Genomic DNA, 20,210 nt, shown 5'->3' with positions numbered 1-20,210 from the left:
GATTCTGTAACCAAACCAAATCTAACCTAACACTGAAGAAGCCTGGAAGTAGGAGTGCAGAAGTGTACGTGATGGTATGTTTTATCTGTGCACTGTAAATAAAAGACACTGTTTCTTATAAAGCAAGACTTCTGGTGGTTATGTCCTGGAGGAACTCCTAATCCACTTGCTTCCATGTCAAAGGGGTGGCATTCACCTACAAAGATGTGAAATATACAATTACCACAAAAGAAGACGTTGGAAAATTTCTGAGAAAATACAAGAAAGATCTTGCAGGATACACACCAGATCAGAAACATGATTCAAGTCAAGAAGATGATGAGGATGCAACCAAAGGAGCAGTGGGTGGAGTATAAGACTATATAATTAAAATTCTGATAAATGGCTAAAGCTATATCATGGAATGTTAATAATCTGAATGAGAAGGTGAAAAGAGGACGGATTTTTAAATTTACAAAAACAAAAATATTTACTAATATGCTTACAAGAAACACATATTTCGAGGAAAGATAAAAAATACTTGGAGAGGAAGACTTTGGGACAATCTTTTATTTCTTCAGCTAAAACTAAAACCAAAGGACTTGTGATTTATGCTCATGCTAGGTTTGCTCCAGAACTGGTTTATAAAGATGAAGAGGGCAGAATTTTGTTGGTAAGAGTTAAAATAGGTGGACAAAAATACTGATTGCAGGGATATATGCCCAAATGAGGGGAAAGCTCAACTCTATAAGCAACTGTATGATATTTTATTGCAAAATGTAGAAGAACAACTACTGTTGATGGGAGATTTCAATGGAGTTATAGACAGTATATTAGACAAGAAATCAACTGCGAAGGAGGAACGAGAAGGTTGTTTCCCAAAATATTTCACAATTAACCGAGGAATTTCATATACAAGACATTTGGAGGACAATGAATACTACAGCAAAGGAATATACTTTTTATTCTGCTAGACATAATTCACACTCCAGAATAGATATGATATGGGCGAGTAAATCTGTTTTTACCCAATTGAGAAAGGTGCAAATAATCCCGAGGACTTTTTCAGATCATAACCCGGTTGCCTTTGAGTGGTATAATAGACAAGCATTCAGATGGAGACTTAATGATAGGTTACTGAGAGATGGAAAAATAAGAAAAGAAATACAGGATATTGTTGAGGACTATTTTTGGATCAATATGAATGGAGAAATCAGTTTGAACATTGTATGGGATGCTTTTAAGGCGGTGCTAAGAGGATACATGATTCAGAAGAACACGGCATGGAAGAAAAAACAACTGCAGCAAAGAAATGACATACTTTGGGAACTACAAAATTTGGAACAGAAATTAATTTTGGAAATACATGAAGATCAGAGGGGACAAATAGAGACAAAAATTAAGGTAGTCAAACACCAGCTAAATTTGGTGACTATGGAAGAAATGAATACAAATATGAAAACTGCAAAACAGAGATATTTTGAGCATGCAAATTGACCTGGTAAGCTGTTGGCAAGTCAATTAAGAGATTCTATGCAGAAAAAGATAATTAGCAAAATACAGACCACAAAGGGACCGGTTTATACAACAACAGCTATATTGAAAGAATTTGAACTATTTTATACGAAACTATATCAAAAAGATAATATCTCCGAAAAAAATTGATAATTTTTTGAGCAATGTAAAGGTAAATAAATTATCCTCTGAACAGCAAAAAATTATGGATGCACCAATTACAATGGCAGAAATAGAAGAAGCAATAATGAAACAAAAGATAGATAAAACACCAGGCCCAGATGGAATTACAGCTTTATTTTACAGGACATTTAAGGAGAACGTGAAAAATTCTCTTTTGCGGGTATGTAATGCAATTCGGGACACAGGGTTAGCTCTAGAGACATGGTCACATGCCTATATATCATTGATTCATAAGACTGGAAAAGACATGGAAAAGGTGACTAATTTCAGGCCAATCTCGCTTTTAAATGTGGATTACAAAATATATGCTTCGGTTTTATCTAATCATTTGAAGCAATTCATAACATCTTTGATACATGAAGATCAAGCAGGATTTGTACCTGGGCGACAGATAAAAGACAATTTGAGGATTTTAATGGATGCGATTGAATATTATGAGCATAATAATCAACATAAGGCAGCTTTTGTTTTTTTGGATGCAGAGAAAGCTTTTGATATGGTTTCCTGGGGATATATGAAAAAGGTTTTAGAAACAATGAATTTTGGGACAAGGTTCTGGACAGGTATTGATGCGATATATAATACACAAAAAGCTAAAATATTAGTAAATGAATCAATATCAGAAAACTGTGAAATACACAAAGGAACTAGGCAAGGATGCCCGTTATCTCCTTTGCTTTTTATTTTGACCTTGGAAACCTTATGTTGAAGGATCCAGGAAACAGAAGCAATTCAGGGCTTGAAAGTCAATAAACAAGAATTTAAATTGAGAGCCTTTGCAGATGATTTATTGCTCATTTTGTCTGATCCGAATCAATCAGTGAATCATTTATTGGAATTATTGAAGCAATATGGTGAAGTTTCTGGCTTTAAGATAAATCAAGATAAGACTCATACTTTACTTAAAAATCTTTTTGGATACTACAGGCTGGGAAAAGACAAATAAGGTTAAATACTTAGGTACCTGGATTACAAATAAAAAAGATTTACTGGAGAATAACTATGTGAAACTTTGGGAATCTGTTAAAAGAGATATGATAATTTGGTCCAATAAAAACATTTCATTACTGGGCCGTATTTCAGTAACTCAAATGAATATTTTACCAAGGCTACTTTTTCTATTCCAGAATTTACCAATTGTGGAACATTCTAAATATTTTGATATTTGGAGAAAAAATTTGCTCAATTTTATATGGCAAGGGAAAAAGTCTAGAATTGCCTATAAATACTTGGTTGACGCCAAAGAAAGAGGAGGATTTGCTTTACCAAATTTCAGACTTTATGCGGAAGCATCAGCATTAGTATGGCTAAAAGACTGTATACAATTAAAAAACAATAGACTTTTGGATTTGGAAGGCTTTGACAACAGATATGGATGGCATGGTTATTTATGGCATGATAAATTAAAAATTCATAAGGCTTTTCAGCATCATATTGTTAAATCTTCATTAATTAAAATTTGGCTAAAATATAAACATCTTTTGGAACCCAGAACACCACTATACGCAAGAGATGTTGACACTGAGACCATTGAGACCAGCACAATTTTTATCTATCAAGATTTATTGGTATGGAAGGATAATAAATGTGCCCTAAAGAATATGGAGAATTGAAGGAATATATCACTTGGTTTCAATATCATCAAATACAGTCTGTATTTACACAAGATATGAAGTTAGGTTTTATTAAAGATAAATCACTTTTTCAACGAATGTTGTTAGACAATAATAAACATTTAATATCAAAAATGTATAAGATGCTATTGACTTTATATACGGAACAAGATCTTGTTAAACCAACGATGATAACTTGGGCACAAACCTTGGGACATGATATCCATATGCATAAATGGGAAAGACTCTGGTCAAAAGATATGAAACATATGTGTTCGCAATCATTGAGAGACAATATATATAAAATGATCTATAGATGGTATTTAACACCAAAGCAATTAGCCAAAATGTATGGAAATATGTCACCAAATTGTTGGAAATGTCAAGAAGAAGTGGGTTCTTTTCATCATATTTGGTGGCTATGTGAGAAGGCAAAGAACTTTTGGGATATGATTTACAATGAATTAAGATTGATATTACAACAAAACTTCCCCAAAACACCGGAGATGATGCTATTAAGTATAATACCGGATACCATAGTGACTCAGAGATTGTTTTTGATGTATGCCACCACAGCCGCTAGGTTGGTATATGCTAAGAGATGGAAAATGACTGAGACACCAAATAAGACTGAGTGGATAGAAAAAATGATGGAACTAGCTGAAATGGCAAAACTTACAGCATTAATAAATCAAAAAGAAGAAATTGAATTTGTGACAGAATGGGAGTATACAATATATATATATATATATATATTGTGACAGTATACAAAATACTGTATGAATGAATTTAATTGTGATATTAAGGGATATATTTTGATCTAATTCAGACTTGTTGAAGTAGATATGGGTGATTTGTTATAAAGAATTAGACAATAAATACAAAGAGAGTAATAATGACAATAAAGAGACAGAGGAGGGGAGAGGGGAAGTTAAAGAAACATATATTAGATATGATAAGAAAATGTTGTTATAGTATATAATTGGTTAATGGACAAATGTAATTGAATATGAATGAATTTGAAAAAAATAAAAAATAATTTTTTAAAAAAGGAATGCACTGTAAAACAAGTTAAAGTGCATATAGATATATACAAAATAATCAAAACATATATACAAAATAATCAAAACAGACATATGAATGGAAAGAAAGCCAATGAGAATCAGGGAGGGAATGCCAGACAAAACAGAAAAGACTTCACTTGCTGCCATATGGCAATGACAGACAGCAACAGCAGAATTTCCCTGACGAGGGAATTCCATAAATTTTGGTGCCACCTCTGAGAAGACCCTTTCTCAGGTTCCCATTTGACTTACAATCCTAGAATTTCCATAAAGTTCTCCTTTATCAAAAGAGGCACCTAATGACCACACTACCCATATAAAGTTAATTACAATTCCAAATGACTTCAACAGGAAATAACTACATGATTGAGCTCTTGCCTCCTTTGATTACAAAGGGAAGGGAACATTCTTAGCTGCAGATTTTTTCTTGTTTTATTTTTTGTCCTTACATATTGTATTATCTATTAAGTATGAGCATTTCTGATTTATCATAAATTCAATTGAACCTCTATGTCTTCATATTTATTTTCCAAATACTGTGTCATCAGAAAAGAGTTTTGATACATGTCTCTGGTTAACAATGAAAGATCCTTTTATTTTGGTTTTGCCAAATTACCGTAACCAGAGCTTCTACTGAAGTTGCAAACAGAAGACGCAACAACAGGCAGCTTCGTTTAGTCCCCCCAAAACAAAACAGAAAAGTGGAAAAAATGATGTATTTGTTCATTTATATCCAGGGAGGATGGTACAGATGAAAGAAATCATGTTTTTTCCAATGTTCACCTTGTGTAGTAAATTAAGCAAGCTACACCATTCCAACAAAACAATGCACTATGCCAGTGGTCCTTTATCTTTACTCTATTACTGCCCACTGAGTATGCATCATCATCATTTGTTTCACCAGCCAGAGTAAGTACTGTAACATACCACTACACAGATGAAACTGAGTTCATAAAATGTACAATTATGCTGTAAGGAGATTTTTAAACATAATACATCAGCAATCAAACTAAAATGTCAATTACCCCGTTGTCATTAGATGCATCTCTGGAGTGGCATTATTTTTAAAGCAGCATTTCAAAGCAGCTTATCAGAAATAGTTTTCTTTAATAGAAAGGAAGAGGGGCTGAAGTACCAAGAATACAATGTGGGCTGTTGATACACCCACCTACAGATGACACATGTTGGGGCATGGTCCAAGACAATTATTACTTTAATTTACGTTATTTATAGTCCGTCTTTCTCACTGAGACTTAAGGCGGACTACATACACAGGACAAGTCAATACAACTGAACAGACAATTGGATACATGGACAACAGTGGATGACCAACACAGAAATCAACGGATTATGTAATCAGAAGCAGATGGAGAAGCTCTACTTTCTCTTTTAAAACAAGACCAGGAGCTGATTGTTGTACAGATCATGATTTGCTAATATCAAAAATTAGAATAAAGCTGAAGAAAAACACCAAAACATTCATAGTGCCAAAATACAATCTAAGCAACATTCCTGAAGAGTTTAAAGACCATGTTAACAGATTTGCACGACTAAGTTCAAGTGAATGGGAAACAAAAAACTATAGTTTGAAGTGAGATATTATCAAGGAACAATGCACAGACTATTCCTGTAGTCAAAAGAAATGAAAAGCCTTGATGGATGACTCATGAGACTCTTAAAATGGCTAAAGATAGACAAGAAGCAAAAGTAAAAGGTGACAGAAAAAGAATCAGAAGTCTAAATGCAGCATTCCAGCAACTGGCATGTAGAGACAAAGAGAACTAGTATAATAGCCAGTGTAAAGAAACAGAAGAGAACAACAAAAAAGACCACCACCTATGTTCCGCAAGATCCAAGAAATCAAAGGGAAATTTAAAGCATGCAAGTTGAGTGGTATCAGGTCACCTAGAGATGGATCCTGGAGATCTCCCAGAATTACAACTGAACTCCAGATGACAGATTTGTCCCCCTGGGGAAAATGGCTGCTTTGGAGGAGGGACTCTACGCCATTATATCCGGATGAGCCCCCCCAAGACTCCAAGCCAAAATCTCCAAAATTTTCCCAAACTGGAGCTGGCAACCCTATCCGGCCCCGGCCCCAATGGGTCTTCCCTCAATGGGCAAAATAGCCCATTATATTAATTGACATTATATTAATAGTGCTCATAAATCAGTGAGCTAATAACTGGTGTATCATATCATCTCCCAAGAACACCAATTCTGTGAACAATAACTCTGAAGGGATAACGCCAGTCATAAGCTGTATCTGCAGCATGCAATCACATTATGAAAGGCAGAATGCATGTCAGCGTGTATCAAGGTATAACTTTTGAAATACTGCATTTGGTGCATTGTTAAAGGCGATTAGATAGATTATATGTAACTCATTGAACAAGGCTGCTTCAAAAGGAAATCTTGTAAAGTACACCATAATTTATCTAGAAGGGAAACTTTCTATAGGCTTAGGCAAGAGAGAACCGTATTAAAAGATATCTGGATAGATGTTTTTCTCCTTATTTTAGAATATTGTAGTCATGAAGGTTCAACCTGCAATTTCTATTTTTGAGGACTTTTATTCATAGTGCAGATTTGCCACCAATACAAAATTCAGATTTGCCACCAATTTAAAGGATAGTATTTAAGCCAATTGCCTTGTTGATGGTCTTAAAGAGAATGGGTTAAATGGGAAAAATATGGGTAAATGCTCATGGAATTAAAGTTACATTATGTCCTGAACAAGAATGTACAGTATCAATCCTAGTTGTTTTTATCAATGAAATTACTAATCAAAGCATCTACTAGAACTGCTACATTGTACAGCGCACAAGCTTTCACCACTACAACATGCATGCAAGCGATTCTCTGTTGTAAAGTACATCGGACATTTCCCCAGAAATGTAGCATGTCTGAACTAAACTTGAAGATTTATTTTTTATGCTTTCTATGTGAGGAATGTTTTGATTACAGAAGACATTCAAACAAGACACTAAAGAGAATTTTGAAGACGCACAGTACGTTGTGTGTGTGTGTGTGTGCCACATTTGATATAGCATGTTTGAATTGTCTAATGTCTTCTGATTACAAATTGTATGGAATCCAAGATTTAAGGATTTAGCCAACACAAAACCTAGAGTTGCAGGACCTGGCAACTAGCCATTCAAAATCTGCATTTTCAGGGTTATAATTTTCCAGGCTCAGAATACAAAGGTAAGCACACACTATCCCCAGGTGAACACTATTTTAAAGGTGGAGCCAAAGTCTGAGTGTATGAATGAATAATGAGTGTATATTAGAGGAATACGGCAAACGATTCCATATGTACGGCAAAACCAAGCAGACTGAATTCAGAGTAAAGTGAGTTCAGAAGGAGTTAAAGGGCAAACAATGGGGAATGTTTAACAGCATTCAAATATTATCGTTTAAAGTTACAACAGAAAAAATTCCAGCTTGGTTTCAGTGCTATCTTAATTTAAATTGATATTACTACAATACTACAAGCACTCCTCCTAAAAGCAAAGGTATTGATTGTTTTCTGCCACTTAAAAAAGTGGTTAAAATTATTCAAGGAACCAAACTGTGTTTCTGCATATTTTACAATTTCTAAATTGCATTGCTTTCAGACTCTTCCATACTGAATTCTATATTAGTTGCAGCATTATTACAGGGAATTCTATGTACAAAATCAAATCTGAGCATTTTTGGTTTATAGCATTAGGGTTACAAAAAGACATCTCCTTCGTTCTAGATTCTGCCCCCTCCCCACATTCTCAATAATCTTCTGCACATTTCTTGTCCCAATTGGTGAAATTATAAAACAATTCAGGTCGGTTTGAAAATACTTTGCCAGGATTCAATCTATTTTGCTACAAATGCTTACCTTTATAGAAACTAGCAGCTACTGTACAAGATCTTTGATGTATATTTTAAAACAAGACATAAGAGAAAGATTAGGGCTAGTTAAGAGCAGATTGTACTGAATATAGACCTTGGTTCAAATTCCTATTTGGTCATTTGGACAGCTTCAGTTCCTGATCTGTAAACTTGGAATAGTGTATTCCTTTATTTCAGAGAGGTGTGTGTGTGTGGGGGCGGGGGCGGGGGGGAGGAAGGTTAATAGGAATAAACATAGCAAACAGGAACCCTAAGTAAATAATATACTGTTATATACCATTAAATTATGGCTGAAATCTTTGGGAATTTTAAAAATCACATCTTCATTTAGATATAACAAGGCTGTTTCTAACCTACTATTAATGAGAAAGATTGCCAAATAGATGGCGGTAGGCCACCCCAAGGAACTCTTAGAGCAGGGGTGGGGAACCTTTTTCCTGCCAAGGGCCATTTGCACATTTATGACATCATTCAGGGGCCATACCAGGTGTAGATCTCCTGGTGGGGGGGGGGAAGAGGCTAGGGTTGCCAGGTCTCCAGCCACCACCTGGAGGTTGACAACCCCAGGGGAGGCCACACAGAGAAGGCCTGCAGGGTGCCCCCACTCCCCCCTCCCAGGCGGAAGGGCAGCCAGCAGTGGGCCCGAGCAAACGAGGTGCCAGGGGGGTGCAGCCCACAGTCGATCGGCAAGGGAGGAAGGAAAACAGAGAAAGAGGAAAAGGGAGGGAGGGAGAGAAATGGAGAAAGAAATGGAGAGAGAGGGAGAAAGAAAGAAAAGAACAGAGGGAGACAAAGAAGAGGACGGAGGGAGACAAAGAAAAGGACGGAGGGAGACAAAGAAAGAGACAGAAAAAGAGGGAGAAAGAGAGGGAGAGAAAGGAGAGTGACAGAAAAAGAGGAAGAAAAGAGAGAAAAGCCTTCCCCAACACACACACACACACACACACACACACACACACACACGCTGGCCCCGCGTGACCGGGCCCCAGCCTCCCCTGCCCCCACACACACACACATACACATACACACACACACACACACACACACCCACACACCCGGCGGCGCACAGAGCCCCGCGCGACTGGGCCCCAGTCTCCATGCCCTCTCCTCCCCAGTCCACAAAAGGGCCCCCCTGAAGCCTGATCGGCTCCTGCATATGCTCTGCCACCGGGAGCCGCCAGCCTTTTTCCCCCTCCCTCTCGCTGCTCAACATCCAACAGTCGGCGAGAGGAGGTCCAAAGGGCGCTGCAGCGCCGCTGTAAGCTGTGGCGCCAGGAACACCCTCTGGGAGGGCCGCCCTGCGCCCCACCTCTGCAGCAGGACCCCGGAGCTCCCGAGGGCCACAAAAAATGTCCTCAGGGGCCGCATACGGCCCCCGGGCCTGAGGTTCCCCACCCCTGTCTTAGAGGGTCTGTAGTATCTTAAATACTATCAATCTTGGTACAAAGCAGGATTTGGAATACAAATTGTCTTAATTTTTTATTTATATATGTTATTTACAGTCTATCTTTCTCATTGAGACTCAAGGCAGATTACACAATGTAAGTCAGTGAAAGCAACAGAATAAGACATCCAATATTGTTCACCTGATCCTACTAAAAAAAGCATTGTGCAACAGTGGCACAATATGCTGCACAAGATATGATCTGTGAAGTAATGCAAGGCTCTATCCTGCCTCCAGTGCTTTTTGGCACCATGTGCAACACACTGGGAGACATCATCTGGCATTTTTGGGTCTAGTATCATCCATGCACCATGACCAAGATAGCCTGGATAGCCCAATCTCGGTAGATCTTGGATGCTAAGCAGGCTCAGCCCTGGTTAGTATTTGGATGCAAAAGCACCAAGAAATACCATGGTTGCTACACCGAGGCAGGCTATGGCAAACCACCTCTGAACATCTCTTGCCCTGAAAACCATAAGGAGTCACCATAAGTTGACAGCTACTTGATGACAAAAAAAATCCATGCAGTAGTAAGCCAAACTATAGTTTTCATTACATCTTAGTTGTAAGCAGATTTCTTGGAAGTGCCTGGCCATAGTTATGACCAGGATGAAGGCTAATAAACTGAAGTGTTACAGAGACAAAAACAAGTGTTGATGGTAGGTGGACAGTGCTTTTGCCTGTGGTTTTAGTTGCATTTTATTGTGATCTAGTATTTTATGCCCTTTAAAAGTCTGTACATCAGTTTGGGTGCCTATGGACAAAGAATGAAACTAAGGAGTAGTCTCTATTGAATCACATCACTATAATGCCAATCTGGAAAAGAACTCCCATTAATAATCCTGCAATAAAGCAAGTCACAGAAAATCATGCCATGCAACAAATATAAAATATTTAAACCCTATACACCCGTGCAGTTAGGATTATTGTATCAGTTCTTGAAGAGGAAAAGCATACGAATGCAAAGGTAAGAATATTTTCTCCACAAATCTGGTATGTGTAATTCTAGTAAACTTCACTGAGGACAGCATTATTTGTTTTATCACTTACTTAGGAGCTGAAGGACCTCTTGGCCATGTTCCATCCTCATTTTTCTTTTCTATCACTAATACCTATGAAAATAAAAAGAGACAAACCCAACTTAATTACATATTAGGACCAATACCAAACACAGTGTAAGGATGTGGAAGCATCTGCAAACTGTGTAAGATTTTTAATGGCAGCAGACAGCATCTCAAGATTTTTGCTGGAATTATTTCCTATTTAAAGTTTTTAAAAAATAGCCTTATCCCTGGCTAAAACAAGCAATACAATTTTAAAAGGAGGAAAGGCATTACTTGACAAGAAAACAATTACGCAAAGAAAATGTGAGCAATTTTGGTTATGGAAACTGGTATCAATATGAACAAAAATATGATGCTCAAACCTTTCAAATTTCACTCAAATTATTTCAACTATGAAGTGAGGCAACTTATCAAAAATATTAAGAAATGCAGCTCAATGCAGCTCTTTTCTGGTGGGAATCATAATTCAACTACTTTTATAGACCCTACAAATCAAAATCTTCTTAGATTTGAAATTGCTTCAAGAATGGGAAAGGTAGAAAGAACAGGTAACTTATTCAGAACTGATGATCATCAAGTGATTCAAACAAGGCATTTTCTATTTGTACAAGAGAGAGAAAAATACTTTCCACAAACCCTCCCCCTTTTCTGTCACAACAAATGCTGTTCTGTAGGGTCTGCTGATATTTTTGGAGGAGGGGAAGGCAAGAGGGCTGCAGTAGGAAAGCCTCATTGCACAGCTAGGACTATGCTTCTTTAGTTATTGCTATTTTCATAGATTTCAAATTGATTTTCTGAAGCCCCAGCAATACTGATAAAATGTTCAGGAATGTGCATATGCATCAGTTGTGCAGATTTTAATGAGAAGAAACCATTAATATTTATCAAATTTGAAATTAGACAGTTCAGAGTTAGATCCTTTAATTTTTTAATCACTCCTACTGAATAAAACCCTTTCCCCCCTTCCCTTCAACAGCAAATCACCATGCAATATCCAACTGATTTCAAATCAACACTCTTCAAAAAGTGATATGGTTATGAGTGATATGGTTATGCTGTTAGGACATCATTGTAACTCTTATGAGAGGTTATTAAGAAACTCAAGCTCCAAATCCCCTCAAGTTCACACAATAAGTTACATGGGACTGGATCCTAAAGGTTTGTTCCGGCTGGTGTAAGAAGCTTTCCACTGATGCAAAAGACTTCTTCATTGGTGGAAGTGGCTTTTGCATTAGCAGACTACACCTTGCCTTGGGGATATGCACTGGCACTTTCCACCAATTGCTCTCCCTCCCACAGTAGCCTTCTCTGTCACAACAAATGTCTGGCTCCAACCCAAAGCTTTCTGTATTCTGATCTATATGCGTTGGACAGCTACAGAACTGATTTATTGTGCAGTTAACAGAACACTGCACTTAGGGAGAGGCTCTGGCTCAGTGGTAGAACATCTGCTTGGCATGCAGAAAGTCTCAGATCCAATCCCCAGTATCTCCAGTTAAGAACCAGGCAGTGGGTGATGTGAAACCCTGGTGAGACCCCAGAGAGCAGATGCGAGTCTGAGTAGACAATACTTTGATGGATAGAGGATCTGATTCAGTAAAAGGCAGCTTCATGTGTTCATGTGGACATGGAAATTTTTAATCATACCTTCATAATGGTGCCCTACATAGAAATAGTACCATCAATGTAAAACATAAACAGAAGAGGATATGAAAACCCCAACATATGTAATTATGTCATACCTGTCCCTGGTACAAACCAGCATCCTGTATTGTACTGTCTGGTTTATTCAATGGTTCAAATGTGTTACTCATGTATTTGTTCCACAACCTGGTCTCTTTCTCATCTGGAATACTGAAGATTTTCCTTATCTCTTTTTCAATTGTATCTATATTGACAGAAATAAAAGTCTTAATGTACGGCTTGTGGTATGCACGTATCAGGAACTGATCTACAGTTATCTCATTACAGAAGAGAGAAATCTACATGCAACTCAATGAACGATATTATATAAAGAGACTATAACTGGCAGACCATCCCATTACATTACAAATGTAGAGATAAGCAGTGAATAAGGAAGTAGTAGGCTGAGTCTATCTAGACACCTATGCAGTGGCAATACTTAGGGGGTTACCGCACTTGTATTCCCAGCAATGTATTAAGAGTTTGAAAACGTTATAAAAAATACTGTTTGCAATTTGTTTGGGCCCTTTAGCTGTGAAGACGTCTTCCAACCATTTATAAGCCGTGGTATCCAAAAACCCTTTTAAAGCGATGTTTTTTATAACATTTTCAAACTCTTAATACATTGCTGGGAATACAAAGTGCGGTAACCCCCTTAGTCACAACAACCACCCATGGTTTGTTGCTATGTGAGTGATCTAGGGAAATCCTTGGGCTCGCATATTCTCTTCTGCTTCTTCCCCTACAGCCAGCTGATGAAAGATTTCTGTGACAAACCACAGTTTGTGATTATACCCAACCACTAACTGTTATTTGCATACTTCCCAGCAAACTAGGATTTCTGTCCAGTACAAACTATAGTTTATGGTTTAAATATAACAGCATAAACAGAAGTTATAGTCTTTCATTAGCAACACAGCTGAGGGCAGAATGAGACAAGAAAAGGAAAGCATGATTCTGAGTATCCTTTGCATAGTGACACACCCAGATTGACACCTGAATTATCTGAATGGGGACACTGAGAAAAGGTTAGCTTTCATAGAAGAACATCCTTTCGTTTGTTTAAAAGCTGAAGTTTGAAAATGTTCTCAAGCTATGCTTAAACAAAAATCATCACTGTTTTTTGAGAATGTAAAATAAGTATATTTATACCAAAAGATACAATGGTAGGGAGAATGTGAATGGATTTTTTTTTAAAGCACATGTAATATTATAAATATTGCAATGGTACGAAAAAACGTATTTTATAAAAACATCACTTTCTTAAGGGCTGTACCATCAAAAGTAGTACTGAAACGATGACTGATTCTTGTGATTAGATCTAAGATATCTGAACTGTTTTAATCCATGATAAAAAGCTCTGAAGTTTGTGTCTTAAAACTGACTGTCTTGAAAGACACTGCATAATCACTTAGTGTTATAAACGATGTAACAATCGGCATACCTATTGTGTCAGCTTTACTAAATCTTCTTGTTACAACATTGTTCATATTTCCATTTTCACACAATTTTAATTCTGTCAAATATACTTCTACTTTGCAGTGCTTCACAAACATACCCTGTTCAACCACCTGGAAAATAAACAGATCAAAATTGGTTATTAATTGGAACAGGATATTTTAATCCCTACAAGTATATAACAATGCTTCAGAAGGTAATATTATAAAACGTTAGCTTTCCAGTTGTGTAGTTGGCTACATTTTTATAATCTGATAGTTTATAACAATCTAGAAATTGTTAGGATGGCATTTAAAGGTCACAGAAAGTAGGTGATAAAGCAGCTCTTCTCAGATTTAAATATAGTTATAGTTAAGATATTCCCCACCCCTCTTTTAATATTATCAGTAACCCAAATATCAGCATAACGTACAAAGATATAGCAAAACAGTCTACACCACCAAGAACTGCCATTTTGGTTTGCTGATTTTCTGATAAAGGATATCTTAATGTTCAGCTTTATCTAAGAAAACAATTTTATTTTTTTTATCGTAAGTTACTAACAAATGACAAAACTTGCAAACTGAAGTAAGCAGAATATTCACAATCACCTCTTTTATACTTCCATACGATCTTCTATGCTGTAACTGCATAAGTCAGCCATGTAGACTGTCCTGAAAATAGCCATCAGCCTGATATGTGATACATCAGACACATATGGTAAAGAAGGAGGTACCAAGTAACTGCTAGAAGTCATATGCTATACCAACAGAGAGAACACACACTCACTAAAGGAAAAGGGCATATTAACAAATGTTCCAAGTATTCAGGAGCTTGCCTTGGACATTTAAGGGAAATGGGAACTTAATTTACAGAAGCTGTATCCACAACTAGATTTGTATGCACTGTCGCCACTGTAAATGTAGTACTGCTGGTGAAAAGTAATACTATCCTGTATTACTATAAAAACAATTTACTGCCATTTCTAAGGTTACAATCAGAGCTGTGTGTATGCTATGATGCCACAGAAGTGTTGGGAAAGCTGCAAAATGTGGTTTGCTTTAAAATTCAGCTTCCTAAGGATCTTTACTTTTTTTTAGAGCCACATTTCTTGCTGGTGTGTGGGCAACACCTGAAGTCTCAGAAACTATAGTTTCTGATATTCAGTAGTCTGTAGAGTTCTTTGCATTTTCCCATGACTAGCAAAGCAGAATTCCGTAAAGTTGTAAAAGCTATAAAACTGATGCATAATAATGCACATTTGCTTAATTCAGATCTTTTTGTCACAAAATAGATTATTTTAACACAGGCGTTTGATTGTTATTTTTATTTATTTATTTAATTCGTTTTATATCCCACCCTCCCCCGGCTTTTGCGAAATCCACACAGCCCTGGTTACAATTGAGTTAGGTAAGAAAGGAACTCAGATCAAGTATCGATACTATTATTGCCATCATATGCTTAATAGGCTTAGATAAAACTGCATCAGGCACCACCCAGTAACTGGGACATTCTTAGAATTTCCATGACACAATCTATCACGCCAACCCAAGAATTCCTTATGCATTCAATAACTCTGATATGCACATGGCCTCTTGAATGAGGGCTTCCCCACTGATTTTAACCAGTGAAAGCAAGCATCATAGTTAAGATTCTACAACAAACAAAACATTAATCACATCACTGATATTTTAGATAAAATTAGTATGCTACATAGTAACAAAAAGGGAGAGTATTTAATTGCAGCTATATGAAGGCACATATGGTTTGTTACTATGTCTCTAACACACATCCAGTGAAAAATATGGTAGACAACCTATGTTGTTGAATGTGAATTTCTGATACTATTTACCATTCTGTTTCTGCAAATTATTAATTTAATAAATATTGCCCTAGACAACCAGGTGAACCCCCAGTTTCCCCTTCAGGCTTAAGTGTTGCACATTCTTTAAGGATGTAAAGCAAGCAAAGACAGCTCAATGTCCAGTTCCAACACAGTTCCCCTTTTAAAATTAGATTTAGTTCTGGAGTTGTGCTGTTGGGTTCCTTCCTTCCTAATTTAGAGCTGATAGTTCTTAGTCTGGTAGGAAGAAGACAATGCCTGTCCTGTGTTAGACAGAATTGAAGGACTGTTTCTACCACAATCTTAAATCTACAAGGAAGAAAGCACCCTATGCACAGCCATGAGGTTGCACAAGATGTGTTCTTCCTGCAGTACTAGGCACACTTACTTGGGAATAAGTCTCATTGAACTCACTGGGACTTCTGAGGCAGCAAGTGAAGAATTAGGCACATACATTCCATAATGTAGGGCTGCATTAAAAATGGTCAGTATGAGTGCACCACTGTAGAGACGGCCAAGTAGTAATGGCACCTGCTTTCTAGACTGGTAATGACTGGCTCCCTCCCTGCTTTCTGGAAATGCAAGAGGACAGAAACGTAGCAGAGAACGAAGGGTAGTGATGGAATGCAAAAGTCTCGAGTACTAGGGAAGGGTCACATGAACACAGCAGCTCTTCACTTACTATGTTACTACTAAACTAATGATTTGCAATGTGGGTGTCAAAACAGCAAACTTAAAAGGCAGAATCCAGCATAACAGTGAGAAACCATGTTTAAAGAGGCTATCAAAGCCTCTCCATGCACTTAGGCTTGTCTGGAAACCTGGCAGATGAGTAGTGGGTATGACTTACTCCAGTCTATGGAAGTTCAGTTCCCCTTACTTAGTGGCTCCTTTTTCTGCTCAGATTTTTTCTGCCCCTCCCTTTATTTAATAGGATGCCTAACACCTTTCTTAAGCACAATAGGCAGTTTAGCCATCTTAATTGAGACTTGAGCCCAAATTCTTTGGTCCAACCCACTCTAAATTGTTAACAATATCTTTTGATGTTGTTTTATATCAATGTGTATCTAAACTCACAGGAAGTCTGGAGATCACGACCAAAGTTGTAATTTCTGTCTCTATACCCTGCCAGATGTGCTTATGCTGCATCTGGGCCCAAAAAAGTCTGGTGTTGTGTCATGCTCCAGCTGTTATCTTTATCTTAGCATCAATTAATACAGAGGAGCTTGCTGAGCAACAATACCAATATACACAACTTCCGATTGAGGAAGCTTAAATGAGATAGTAAAATAAGATGCTAGATACTGAACAAATCTGAGATAGGGTTTCTGCAAGCATTAAACACGGGCATGAGATCAAAATGAAACCCAGAATGAATCCCAAGTATATAATACATTGATACACTATGTAGTTCCATCACAGGGGGAATGAAAAACACTACTGGGGTGGGGGGATCAACTGAGCAAAAGTAACTCTCTCTCCTCTGATAGCAACATTTTAATTAGTTTTTCTGCAAAGCCAATTTATTGTGATGGGCACCTACAGTTATAAACTAGGAAGATCCATGAAATTTACTTCTGTCAAAAGCAATTAACACAGTTCTCATTTTTTCTACTAATCTAAACAGGAAAATCAACAAAGCACTATGAAGCTTTGCTTGCAGCTCATACTGATATTTTCAGTCATACCTGTTGCCATCATTTAAGCCATAGTATTGGTGCTGACTTCAGAAGAATCGGGCTTTATCTCTTTAGAACAATCAAAAGACACAATTCATACATGTCAAACCATAGTTAAGGAAGTGGTCTGGCATGAAGATGCGGGCTTTATTCCATGAAAGCCTATGTTGGAACAAAATTCTGTTGATCTTTACTGTGCCACAATATACTACAGATCAGAGAGGATCAAAGGTTCTGTGTAAGCTCAGAAGTACAGGTATAGGGAAGCTATCCTAAGATAATTTTCCAAGAAAGGAGTGCCCTAGTAGTCAAGTACTAAAAGAAAGCCAATGCCTGGGAAGAAATGGGAGAGAGAGTGATGGAAAGGCAGAGAGTAGTAAAACAAAAGGAACATCTAATAAAGGGAAATTCCTGTACAGTCTGATACTTCCAAAATATATGAAAATAGTTTAGAATAATGTGCACTGTTGCTGTTAGAATGAGATGCTACATATAAGTTGTAAAACTCTAAGGCATATGGTTAGAACAAGTGTAAACAAGGAAATGCAAAACTATGATATTATTTCCATTTGTAATTAATACTATTTGACTATAAAGAACAACATTAAAGAGTTAAAGCATTTAGTTTAGATATATCCATACAATAAACAACTTATCAGGGACTGCTGAGAAATAGTATATTAAACTATAATTGAAATCAAGGGCTTACTGTGTAATGAGAAACCCTTGTTTGGGGGGAGGGGGAAAGTTGTACACCCTCTCTTCCCTGGTTTCACAGGATTCTACAGCAGTCAGAAGAAGATAGGGAAACCCAAGGGACTGCAGCGGAAAGAAAGAGGGAAAGTCCATTGCCTGACTATTACTCAGCCTGTGCTTTTGTGACTCCAACCTCATTTAATGCTTTGTACAATTCAATTGTATCCCAATTAAACATTTAAGAAACAGGACATAAAGACATTCCTTTTACTACCTTATGACACTGATAGGCTGCTATGATGGCAACACAGTGATTTTTTTGCATTTTCTTGCTTTTAGGCATAACTTATTCTAATCGTATTCCTTAACTTCACACATTACTGCGCTTTTTGCCGTTTGGTTGTCTTATGAACAGTAAATAGCTGTTATTTATTCTGTTTTAGAGTTAGGTTTGCTTTGCTACGCCAAAGCAAGGACAAGTTTAAATCCTCCTGACGCAGAAGTGTCAGGAAGGGCACCATGTTAGAAATGAGGGGGATGGATCCAACCACCTCTTTCTCCAACCTAATGAGCTTTACGCCCACTTAAAGGGCTCTTTCTCCAATCCCAATATTTTATCATTATCCCATACAAAAAAAAATCTGTATGAAGCTGATGACATAGTAGTTACTTCTTCCCCTTTGTACTCAAAGAAGCTAACCAAGCCATTAATAATGAATAACAAAAATCAATGCCAGTGTCTGCTCAGTTAAGCTGCAGAATATGTAAGGAAATAGAGTGCTGAGTTGAATAAACACTATTTTAGGGCTATATGGCTTATATTGCTGGGCTCAGTATAAGTAGTACCTTGCGTGCAATTGGTTCTTGGCCTTCCAAGAGAGTATACCAGCTGACTAGCTTATTCCAGCCTTCAGTTGGTAAAAGAATGTAGTCCAGCTCATCAATGAGATGCTCTTTAAGAGACTGACAATCCCCATCTATGAGAGAACATTTTTACATTCACTTATGGAAACATTTAGACAGCTTAATCACACTTTGAAATACATCCTATTACACTGGAATGCAGCAATTAGAAACAACTGAAAAATACTTACAATTTATCTATTAATAGAGTGAATAAAGTTCATATCTATCTGTCATAATACATCATCATTATCTCAAAGTGATTTTGCAAGATTTAAAATAAAAGGCAATATCACTAAAAACTAGTTAAGAGAGCTTATCCTGCCAGTTTAGAACTTTGTTTTCTTTTCCCTTGTTTCAATGATCAACTCTACTCACAGATTTTGATCTAATATTTAATTTTCATGAATTGTGATAGTAAGTTATATACATTCTACAACTTCTAAGTTGAAGGCTAAGATTTCTAGGGAAAAACAGAAATATTTATAACCCTGAGAAACACAAGGCTCTTGCTTTTTATATTAAATATTAATACATTACCTTTGAGAAGTCCTGAATTATCAATTGGACCTGGGTAAACGTTCTGATCTCCCATCTGATATTTGTCCCAATTGTCAAAGCCAACATATTTTTTCCACTGTTTGAACCAGCGACTATCCACTAAATACCTTGAAAAGAAGGAAGAATATTTGAATCACAGGTCAAAGGTTTACAGGTCTAGGTATGAGAGACATGACTGGCTTTGCATGATAATTTATTTAATACTGTGAACTGAGTTTCCAAACTGTGTCACCATATTTGTATTAAACAAACTTGCAAAATGTAGATCACTGGAGCACAGAAAATTTGATTTTTGCAACATCTACATGTTTGAGACAAAATAATTTGTGCCATCTTTCCAGCATAAGCTTCCAATTTATCTCAAAGAGCTATTAATGGACAGAATCATATAATTATTTTTACACACTATCATCTAAAGCCTTCCAAATTAGTTCATTATACCATGTATTTCTCTCCTTAAAATACCATTAAATGTAATGCATCCAGACAAGTTATCAAGTCCAAGATGTTAAAAAAGTAAGTGTATAATCATAATGTTTCTAAAAACGTGAACATATATGCTGCAAGGTTTCTATATCTTCATGTGAGATGGTAAAAAAAACAAAAACATTTTAACTGCTATACAAATCACCAACATTATAGCCCAATCTGAGTA

General features: G+C 36.9%; 1 protein-coding gene across 3 annotated transcripts in view; it reads right to left on the bottom strand.

Moving 5' to 3' along the window:
• The window catches only part of USP15 (ubiquitin specific peptidase 15), a 59,683-nt gene that overhangs the window by 29,650 nt on the left and 9,823 nt on the right, over positions 1-20,210 (bottom strand). For all 3 annotated transcript variants that reach the window (XR_008933230.1, XM_056845925.1, XM_056845926.1), the window contains exons 2-6: positions 19,535-19,662; positions 18,938-19,068; positions 13,881-14,007; positions 12,496-12,641; positions 10,740-10,801 (exon numbers count right to left, since the gene is read on the bottom strand). Coding sequence is in view for 2 of the 3 variants with exons in the window: in XM_056845925.1 (XP_056701903.1) it covers positions 10,740-10,801; positions 12,496-12,641; positions 13,881-14,007; positions 18,938-19,068; positions 19,535-19,662 (594 nt within the window). In the remaining variant the exon portion in view is untranslated. The remainder of the gene's footprint in view (positions 1-10,739; positions 10,802-12,495; positions 12,642-13,880; positions 14,008-18,937; positions 19,069-19,534; positions 19,663-20,210) is intronic.

This window comes from Euleptes europaea, chromosome 3 (assembly GCF_029931775.1).
Source record: "Euleptes europaea isolate rEulEur1 chromosome 3, rEulEur1.hap1, whole genome shotgun sequence".
Classification (NCBI taxonomy): Eukaryota; Metazoa; Chordata; class Lepidosauria; order Squamata; family Sphaerodactylidae; genus Euleptes; species Euleptes europaea.
This window is presented reverse-complemented; position numbering and strand designations above follow the sequence as displayed.